The sequence below is a fragment of the Protobothrops mucrosquamatus genome, unplaced genomic scaffold (genome assembly GCF_001527695.2).
Source record: "Protobothrops mucrosquamatus isolate PMUCROS unplaced genomic scaffold, P.Mucros_1.0 scaffold1475, whole genome shotgun sequence".
NCBI classification, from domain to species: Eukaryota; Metazoa; Chordata; class Lepidosauria; order Squamata; family Viperidae; genus Protobothrops; species Protobothrops mucrosquamatus.
The window spans coordinates 216,797-228,145 of NW_015387653.1; the positions used below are offsets into that span (position 1 = coordinate 216,797).

General features: G+C 38.5%; 1 protein-coding gene across 1 annotated transcript in view; it reads right to left on the bottom strand.

Moving 5' to 3' along the window:
• ARL14EPL (ADP ribosylation factor like GTPase 14 effector protein like) overlaps positions 1–8,276 on the bottom strand; it is a gene marked incomplete at its 5' end in the record, with an annotated part of 9,863 nt that extends 1,587 nt beyond the window's left edge. The window contains 2 exons of the mRNA XM_015822139.1: positions 1,118–1,275; positions 8,144–8,276. Coding sequence (XP_015677625.1) covers positions 1,118–1,275; positions 8,144–8,276 — 291 coding nt within the window. The remainder of the gene's footprint in view (positions 1–1,117; positions 1,276–8,143) is intronic.
• Positions 8,277–11,349: the final 3,073 nt, after the last annotated feature.

The window sequence follows — 11,349 nt, forward strand, 5'->3', positions numbered from 1 at the left end:
TCCAGGAGGACCCCCAGATTGCGTACCCTCTCCGAGGGGGCCAAAATTTCGCCCCCTATAGTCAGCGATGGAGTCAGCTGACTATGCCGAGGCGCCGGCAGCCACAGCCACTCGGTCTTGGAAGGGTTGAGCCTGAGTCTGTTCCTCCCCATCCAGACCCTTACGGCCTCCAGGCAGCGGGCCATCACGTCAAGGGCATTGTTGGGGTGGCCTGGGGTGGAAATGTACAGCTGAGTATCGTCAGCGTACTGATGGAAATCCACCCCAAAGCCACGAATGATCTCTCCCAGCGGCTTCACATAAATATTGAATGATCACAATTTCACTTATTAGGGTTCCAGAATTGGTTCAAAACCTTTTAAGATTCCCATTTAGATGCAAAACTACATAGAACCATCAATCGGCATACTGAAGTTCACTTCTACATTGCTGAATGTTTTTTCTGTGGTTTCTTAGAAACGTTAAATAAAATGCATAAGGACAAGAACAAAAACTATATGCAGCATTCCACAATAACACTCCTAATTTACTCTTGTTCCTTAAATTTTCCTATGAAGAAAAAAAATATCTTCAGAATTTAGAAGAGAGATTCTGAATATAAAACAATTTGAAATTTTTTTGAAATCCAGAAAACTTTGCATACCATTAATGTTAATTGTATTTCATTGTAATATTCTCTCTCTGTGTGTATGTGCACGCATGTGTGTGCATGCGTATGTGTATCCGTATACATAATACACTAAATTTAAAACAATATTTGTATTTGTCTTGGCTCCACCCACTTGTAGTATGGTACATACTACTCCTCTCTATGACCAAATGCAGCCTTCAGCTCTAAATCAGTTTTACACCCTTAATCTACCAAATGACCTATAATTTAATACTGAGCAGATTTATTCTGTCTTAAATGCTTAAATAAGAGAATCTCATAATAGTCATAATTGTAGCAATCATGGTAATTATGGATAGATTGTATACCGCTAACTGCAGTAGAACTTTCAAGAAGACATGCATTAGTCTGGAGCTTTAAGCATCTGATGGTAATTAAACAACCCTGCAAATTTCTATTTCCAAAGCTAATTTAAAATATAGGAAGAATATGGATACATCATCTTACTTCTTTGTAGTATTAAAACAATCCTGGTTTATCATTGACATACAGACTTTCTTTTGTTGTTCCCGAGTTTCTGGGTTGAAATCTGCCAGCAGAGGTCCTGGATTTTGAAATGCCAAGCATTTTAGCTGTCGTTCAATTTGTTGCTGTGAACAAACATGCTAGTGGTTACAGAGATAACATGTTCACAATTACGTTTATGAATTCAGCATTAAATGAAAACAGAAGCTTTAAAAAAACCAACAATTAAATTGCAAATCAGCATTCTTTTTCACAGTAATTTCTGTTAAAACATAAACTCAAATTCCCTTTTAATTAATGCTGCTTAAAGATAAAAAATATAACATTGTAGCCCGTCTGTAATTTTGAATTATATGTGATCTATTAGTGAATCAAACTTGGTGAAACCATCATTATTTATCTCCTGTCTAGCTCAAAGCAGAATATCTACTTTTGGATTCTAGATAATCTATTCACCATGGATTGCAGATACTTCATCAGATGAATTTAGAGGAATGGACAATTTACATTGGATTCAATTTACCTGATCTGCTAAAAAGGCAGAAAGAACTCAACTCTTATTATTTCATTTGTAAAATAGCATTTTCAGCATAAGCTATCTATTTAGTCCATCTGAATTACATCATACTGAAGTAAGGTTAGGGATTCTAATAGCTAGCTGAGGTTGCTACAACATGTTCCTCTCTGGTTCTGCCACTGATTAGCAGGACTCTCCTACTGTGCCTGTAGTGGAAAAAAATGAACCTAACAAACAAAATGAAGACATCCCCCCACCTGCACCCCCACCCCACCTTGTCTTTTAGATATGATCTAGGTAAAACCCAGTTCCTCTCTTTGCCTAATCTCATCAGAGCTGAATTGACTCCCCCTGCCCTTGGCAAATTCCCCCCTCTTCTAGCTAGACCAAAGAATAGAAGCATCCTCACCCAATCACAATATAGCACAAGAGCAACAGGAATTTGTGACCTAGAAAAACCCTAACCTCCTATCTTCTTATCAGCTGATGACCTCAACATTCCATCTCTTTCACAATGAACTTCTCCAGCTCTACTGCATTCCTAAAAGCCCCGCTCTGCCTGACAATAGAATTCACCACAGGAATGGGGACAAAACCTGCCCAATTTTCCACAGCTGACCAGCCATTCAGATCCCTAGGATTTCCTGCCTTGTAGCCCTCAACTTCTATTTTAAAAAAGCTTTGCTTTTCCATTGGTCGGGGATCCTTTTTTTCCTACAACATGCATCCAATGATCATTGCAATAACCATGGTTTTTCTCAGTGTTGTATTCGTTACTTTGGCAAAATTCCTCAACAGTGCCAAACACACCTCATATTTCACAAACAATACATTTTCCCATTTCACTTCGTAACCCTTGGGTGACAGGGGAAGAAGAAAACAAAGGGGAAGGGTTGATTTAAGTTGTGTGGCCTCCATAGTCATGCTTACTGTGACTCAGTAGCAAGGTAGGGAGTGTTGCTGTCCTTACAAATTCAAGATAATGACTGATGGGTTCACCAGCTTCATTTTCATCCCTATCAATAAAAACACCACCTCCAATTGTTCTCAGCAATGTATGGCAAGGTAGGGCTAAAGACTGTGGACATTCTCTCCTATTGGCCAGTCAGCCAGATTTTGAAAGTACTGTATTTATTTATTTCCTATAGGACTATCAATGTCCTGCCTATGTTCTTCAAAAAGTCCAAATGTCTTCTGGGAGATGGATTATTTCTGGGTCAAAAAAACAGACCAAATAAAAGGCTTTGTAGAGCAGATGTCTGGTCTTTGTTGAAGCCAAGCCTGAGTGACCATAGGGATCAACATCCAATGACAGGCTAAAAAGAAGACAAGTTCACAGCAGACTTCAGCAGCTGGACAGAGCTCTACCCATGACCATTTAGTTGCCAGGCTCAGCTCTGAGGCATGGTAGATGGTCTTTACTACAAGAATTGAGTTGCACCACTTCGACAGCAGAACAACCAAAAGCAATGTTAGGCTGCTCCTGCAGCAAACGGGATGAGGTAATTATATTTTACAATTAATATGTCCCTTAGAAATGGTTAGGCTTTTAGCTTTGTCGTGCAAAGGGTCTCAAAATCAACACCTGGCTACCTATGACTAAGAAACATATCTGTTTCAAATCCTAATGATTCACTACTATTCAGTGTAGGCAATATTTTTATATTATGTATATCTATATCAACAATAATTTTCATCATGCTCTTCTCTTTATGCAATGAGAAGCATTATGCAGAGTGCAGAAAAGTAAGAAACAGTAAACTGAAAAAAGAAAGGCATGCTTTTTAAAAAAAAGAAACATCGCTAAATGTAATTTATTTCAGTATCATTCACGCCACTCAATACTTTTCTATCCTTGCAAATCATGTTTGCTACCATCGTGTTCATATACCATTTCATATACTGCCTTTTGCTCTTAATTTCTCTGTTTTTGAAGATCTCATCAACCCCATCCATGATTTCCTCAGTCTTTCCCTTTCCTTTTCATTCATTCTTTCTCCAGATTTTGTTTTTTGTTTTATTTAATGTTCCTTTGTTCTATCTGTGTGAAACTACTTCAGCATACTTCTTTCACTCACTTTTCTATTTACCATTTATTCCTCTGACACTCCAAATCACAATGTTTTATAATCTATGCTCATTATCAGATGGGCCTATAGTTTTGGACTTCCATGCCCCATCCTGGAACTGATCCATCAGGACTTTTATATAACATTTATTAGTGATATATAGAGCACATTACCACTCTTAGTGGAACTGATCCTATACTGGGCAGTTTTGACACATGCAGGAACAATCAAAGCCCATTTTTATACCAAGTATGCTCACATTATCATATGCAAGGTAAGATTTCTAATTCAGAGAATAATTTGCAACCAGCATAGTGTTATCAGCATCCCACCAATTGAGCTACATAGAACATACTGACACACTCATGATACTTTATGAGATTTCATGATACTTCCTGATATATAATCTAAAGATTCTCCAAAACATCACATTATAATTATTCACAGAACAAAAGGAAAAATGCTGAATACATCGGAGGTAAACCAAGCATAATTTATAGTGGATCAATTCTAAATTGCCAAAAGATATTTCTGCCTCTGACCATTGCTCTCATAAAATTACTCTTTCTTAGCATCAAAAATTATACTTTGTTCAGCAACAAGAGATCTACCATCCACTCTAGCCCAAGCCCTGTGGGAAGAACCAGATATTACTGATTCATTTAAATGTCAGGATGGAGGCGGTACAAACCTCAGTGAGGATTTTGTTCCAGAAGGCAAAAACCACAGCAAAGGAGCCTTACTTCTCTATCTGGCATGTCCAATTGTCCTGCTGCAGCTAAACATTTGCTATCTTGGAGAAAGGCTCCATATCTGAGCAAGTTTATACAGCACATGGGAGATCAACCTGCATCACAGTTATTCAGGTCTTAGAAAACATTTACTTGTACGTGTTTGAGACTTCAAAAATAAACCAGAAATAAAATGAAGCTTGCCTCAGGCAATTTATGCACCCAGCATTGTATGATTGAAGCAATAAACCTCAAAGCGTTCCAGCCGAAGTCTTTCTATGCTCATGTATTGTCTAATATATAGCATTACTCAAACTCAGAGTGCTTATTGTCTCTTGGTAAAAATGAAGTCTGACTAGAGAAATTATTATTCTACCTACCAGGTAAGGGCTGAATGCCTTGTCCTTGGAATTTATATAAGATAGACATTTCAGAAACTTCACAGGTAGTAGTTCACATAGTGTGCTAATCCATAATTATAGCAGTATGTGGGAATGACCTTGGGAGAAGGGGTGAAGAGATGCTGCCTAGGAAATAATCAGATAAGAGAGGACATAGCCTGAAGCTGCATAATGGCTAGAGAAAGAAACTCAGAAAGAAATCTCCTTAATCTCTCAGGCTATAAAAGAGATGGCGGGAGATTTATATTAGCAGACTTGCAAGATTCTGTTAATGTACCTTTACAATAAAGTAGAATTAGTTAATCTGTTTGTGCTAATTCTCTATTAGCAGACAAACACAGCTTGTAAGCGTAGGCATAGCTTTTCTAGGATGGATATTTTGATCCTAGTTATCTTGTCATGCTGCCTACGCTGTTAATAAATCTTTGGATAGAGGGATCTTGCAACCCATAAGTAAATAGGGCATTTATTCAACATTTGGTGGGATAGCTCAGAAAAATAGAGGCAATTTGTCTGTGTTAAATAGTGGAACTGGGTAAGTGTGCATACTACACCTTACTATGTTTTTCTCAGACCATGTTCATTTGGAGTATAAATATATTGATGCATTTTACTAATTATTCGATTTGCAAGAGAACCTGCTTTAGAAGTTACAGCTCTTACAGATCCAGTCATCTTAAATCAAACTTACAGGGATATTATGGCTGTTTCAAGGAAATTGTGCAGGTGCCGGGTAAACAGCAATCCTGTTCTGTCCAGCTTTGTAAATAGGAGGCACTGGATAGAGATGCGGGGGCATTGGATGATATTTTTTGGGAAAATAAGTTCTATCTTAAGATTTATCATTGTTTGTCAGTGGTTTTAGAGAAATGAATGAAAGACTCAGGAGCAATAGAATATTTAGATGGTCATCATAAGCATATCAGGAGCTAACAGGTGCTAAAGTAAGAGCAGTAATAGATGGGATTCCATAGAATGCTGTAACCCAGTGTTTCTCAACCACATATCTTAGTTGCCAAGGTTGATAAACATTGCTTTAATCAGATTTTGGAAGTGGCCATGGCATAGGACAGGGGTAGGCAACCTTGGCTCTTTTATGACTCGTGGACTTCAACTCCCAGAATTCCTGAGCCAGCATGGCTCAGCTTGGAAACCTCTCCCTTTCCCCTCAGCATGGCTGGCTCAGGAATTCTGGGAGCTGAAGTCCACGAATCATAAAAAAGCCAAGGTTGCCTATCCCTGGCACAGGAGAAAGTGCATGGTGATAAGATGGTATATGTGATAAGATGGTAAATGTCAATGATGGCGAACCTTTTAGAGACCAAGTGCCCAAACTGCAACCCAAAACCCACTTATGCATCATCGGGTGCTGGGTGGGTGTGGCCCATTGGGTGGGTGTGGCCCATTGGGTGGGCGTGGCTGCGGTGGTAACGGCAGACTGGGTGGGACTAAAAAGTTCAATCAATTCCAACTTTGCAAGATCTTTTTTTTCCCTCAAGAAGTTGAAATTGACTGATTGTTTGAACATATATTTTTTTTGCACATGGCGGCGGAGGCCTAAAGCGAAAAGGTTTTATAAAACCCAGCTGAAGGCCTAGGACTGGGGCGAAGGCGCGTGTGCCCACAGAGAAGGCTCTGAGTGCCGCCTCTGGCACCCATGCCATAGGTTCGCCACCACTGGTATATGTGGTACCCAGGCTATTCCTTGCATATACAAAAATATCAATAAGTACTGTTGACCAAAGGTGCCTGTGACTTGGGTTCTCTGGGAATTGATTGGGCACCTACCAATATCGATCTACCTGTCTATCTATTTGTCTGTCTGCCTTTCTATCTATCTAGCTTGGGATTTCTATTTTGTCCTGTTATTTGCTCAAGTGGTTTTATGCTGCACCAGTATAAAGTGCTGCCCAACTAGATTTTGCCTGCAGGGGAAAAGCTAGTAAAGAGAAAGCAGAAAATAATACTAAACACCAGGGGAAAGAAAAACTAATGCTAAAATAGCCTGAACAGGAACAGCCACAAAAGCTCCAGATCAGGTATCCAGAAGCTACTTTCTTTCTTTATTCTTTTTATTTGCAGCACACTTGGAATGGTGCAAAAAGTAGCTTCCTACTCAAAGCTCTTCAGTTGCAAAATACTCCTATAAATTAAAGCTACACAGTGTTCAGGAAATGGCACCCTCGCTTTATGAATAATTACATGGGCCTTGAATGGAGAACAAGATAAGAATGAGATAATTCGGGTCATTCTAAGACACCCTTGGCGGGGGAAAGGACAAAAGAAAAAGAAAAACTGTTTGTCTTTGTCTTGCACTATAGTCAGGCAATAGACCAGAAGGCCTAAAAGAAATTTATGTCATTCCATGAATGGCACTGAATCAAGGTGTATGCAGAGAGAAGAATTGTATTAACTTATCTCACATCAACATGACAAATCTACAGCAAAAGGCTGCTTTTGCAATACCATCTGAAATTAGTAGTAGCTGCAGAAAAATTCTTTTGTGGTACTGCAGCTGAAGACACTGGAGCAAAAGCTAAGGATAAATAAGGAGATTGCAATTTTGAATGGTTCATGTTTGCATTACCATCCCCAAACAATATTTTCTGTTGCTTTTATTTTTCTAACTGCATGAGCTAGGAGCTAGGATGGTCTCTATTTTTCTGACTTTTATTTTAGACCTTTTGTGAGCCGTGGGTATGTTAAGAGATAAAAAAATAGGAAAGGATCTTGACCACCAGAAAGGAGATGTAGATAACAGGCTTTGGTCAGACTTAAATTCTGCAACTCTCGCTTAGTGACTCAGTATTGTAGGCTATATAAATGGAGCTAAAAGGTTAGCATCAGAAGAGATTTATACATCACAGCCTCAGCCCAGCTTGTGAACATTTGGACACTCTCTTTGTTTTCTTGCGCCAATAATTGCAGAATGATCTGAACACCACAATGGATGCACACACTAAGGAAGTCTGAAATGAAGCATATGTTCTGGTGCAATCTTATCTAAATGAACAAACATTATCTCTAAGAATATGGGTAAATTATTTGTGGGCTGAGCAATGGAAGCACTTTGTATGAAAATATGTAGCCAATGCCCCACAACTATTCAACTATATACTAGGAAGTATATTTATATCAATACCAAATTCCAGGAAAAAAATGTCCAGAGATTCATAACAGAAAAGGATAACCTATGAATCAAAAGCAAGACCTAATTTTTTATCTTTAAATGTGAATTATAAAACATTTTCTGCAAGTTATAAACACTTTGGAGAATTCTGAAGTTGTACCTGTTGTTTTTGCTCCAAGGTCATCTCCTTAGTGCACACGCTGCTCCCTCCTGCCAATTCCCCTGCTGCAGATGGGCCCCCCGAAGGACATGGGCCTTCGAAGCAATCACCCATTTTTAAAGGTATGCAAAACCTGCAATGAGAAATCCACAAATCATGGATGTAGAACTTTATCAGGGAAAATGCCAAGATCTTGGACTGTTGAATTGAATGCCATGATAATATCCGTAGGTGAAGCATTCACCCATTTTCAGCCCAACGTTTCTTTAAAGCAGTGACCCCCAACCTTCGGGACAACAGGGACCGGTTCTGTGAAGAAAGGTTTTTTCACAGACCGGAAGGGGCGTGATTTCATGTGCTGCCTGCACCCCGCAGATGGGGCTTCATTTGTTTGTCTGGCCCAGTTTCTGGCACACTACAGCCCAGTGCTGGTCCACAGACCGGGGGCTGGGGACCCCTGCTTTAAAGAGCCAAACTTCAGCTTGGTTTTAAGGCAGAGGTGTGACTCTCTGGCCTTAGTACAGTTGTTACATTCTAAAGCGTATAGGTTCTGCTACAGTCTGGCCAGTAGTTGGGATGATTGGATTTGTAGTCTAATAACAACTGGTCCAGGTAGTCCTCAAACTATGACTACAATTGAGACCAAAATTTCTGTTGCTAAGCAAGATATTTGTTATGTGATTTTTTCTGCATTTTATGACTTTTCTTGCTACAGTTATTGAGTGAATCCCTGCAGTTGTTAAATTAGTAACAGAGTTGATAAATGAATCTGGCTTTCCCATTGACTTTGCTTATCAGAAGGTAGCAAAAGGTGACTACATGACCCCGGGACACTGCGACTGTCATAAATATAAGTTCAGTTGCCAAGCGTCCAAATTTTGATCTTGTGACCACAGGGATGTTGCAGCAGTTTTAAGTGTGAAAAATGGTCATTTGTTTTCAGTGCTGTTGTAACTTTGAACAGTCATTAAATGAACAGTCACTATTTTAGACAGCAACGCTCATCAATAATCCCAAGAACAAAACATTACAAGATTCAGTTTTTGATCACTGGCATTTGTTAAAATACTTTTTTTTACTGTTGTATAGCTAAAGACTTTATATTACAGGGTCTTTTGCTGTCATTCTGTATACCATTCAGACTCTTTGAAAGTAAAACATGACTGGGAATATGTACATGTACATTGATTTGGAAAGAAACAAATGAAGAAATTATAGAGTAGAATAAAATGCCATGTGATTATATTTTTATACACAATTAGCTTTAAATGGATTGTCCCATAAGAGGCAAGTTTAAGTGGCCATTTGAACAAGTGCTACATTTCCATTTTAAAACTTCCTACATAACAGTTTGGTAATTAATCCATTGTGAATCTGGCTTCCCCATTGACTTTGCTTATCAGAAGTTTGCAAAAACTGATCACATAATGCCGGGACACTGCAACTGTCATAAATATGAACCAGTTGCCAAACCATCTGAATTTTAATCACATGACTATGGGGATGCTGCAATGAACATAAGTATGAAAAACAATCATAAGTCACTTTTTTCAATGCCATTCCAACTTTGAAAAGCCACTAAACAAACTGTTGTAAATCGAGAACTACCTGTACATTATTAGGCCTGATGTTAGGCCTACACCAGTGTTTCTCCACCTTAGCAGTTTGAAAAAGTGTGGATGTCATCTTCAAGCTATGCTGGCTGAGGAATTCTGGGAGTTGAAGTCCACACATCTTCAAACTGCCAAGGTGGAGAAAAACTGGCCTACACTACTATACAAAAAAATTATGCCATAACAAGAATTATAAAATACAGCAACCTCAATTAAGGTTGGAAAAAAGTTAAACAGTTTTGGAATTGGTTAATCTAGTAATATCAAATATTTTTTTTAAAACAATCCTATATTAAAAGGGGAAAATTACATTGCACTGAACTTATTTATAGAAAGACTCCAGGTGCCAGGGAAGCTACCAGTCCTGAACTCAAACACCATCTTCTGACAAGTGCAACAAGGCTTGGTTTTAAAAAGGACAGGTGTCAAGTACTGCAATTTGCATATAAATTAAAGGCCAGGACATTCACAGTCAGGGGGAAGGTGTCAAAAAGTCAAAATAACTGGCAATCATAAGATCTTGCTCAGATGTTTGATTCCAGTTACAGCTTTAATCTTTGGTCTGCTTATTTATGTTAACAAATGGGCAGGGTTGACCCCCTTCTCTCCTCTTCCTTATAATTGCATTAATTAATTTTATAAATAGAATGCCTTACTTTACAGGCAACAAATGTGCTCCATAGTTATGAATTCAGTTATTTTGTTATTTTGATTTTTTCCTATCCTATTTTGAAATATAGTTTCTGGACAGTGACAAGTATCAACAGATATTTATGTTTGATATATCTATTTATCTTACATGTTGCTCACCTCACTGTCCAAAGTAACTCTGGGTGGCTTACAATGGCATAAAATTATAAATACAAAAACATTAAAAGCATTAAAATTAATATTAAGATAAATAAATAACATTAATATTAAATAAAGGTTAAAAACCAAGAGCATGGATGTATGGGCTGGCTTTTATCTCTCACTCAACCAACCAGCAGAGAGAGAGTTTGTGTGTGTGCACACGTGCATATCTATGCTCACACGTGTACATCTCTCTCTCTCTCTCTCTCTCTCTCTCTCTCTCTCTCTCTCTTTCTCTCTTGAGGGGAGGGAATCTTAAGGATTGGTTTCAGAAAATGTTTGACTTTATATTTTTTTTCAGTCTTCTTTTTCTTTTGGTTGATTTCTTTTAAGCTTCAGGGTTTCTTTCTGTTGAGTAAATCGGCATATTAACGCCAGGAGCCATGGTGGCACATTGGTAGAATGCAGTATTGCAGGCTAACTCACTGTTCACTGCAAGGACTTTGATTCTGACCAGCTCAAGGTTGACTCAGACTTCCATCCTTCTGATGTCAGTAAAATGAGGACATAGATTGTTGGAGGCAATATGCTAACTCTGTAAACTGCTTAGAAAGGGCTATAAAGCACTATGAAGCAGTATATAAGTCTAATGCTATTGCTATTAATTGTAGGTGATGATTTCGAGCGTAAGATTCATGTATCCACTTAAAGAACAGCAAACCCCACTCTCCCTATAGCACTCCAAGGCAAACAGTGTCTTATTTTTAACTGATAGAAAAACCAAATTGTCTCCCTATCATA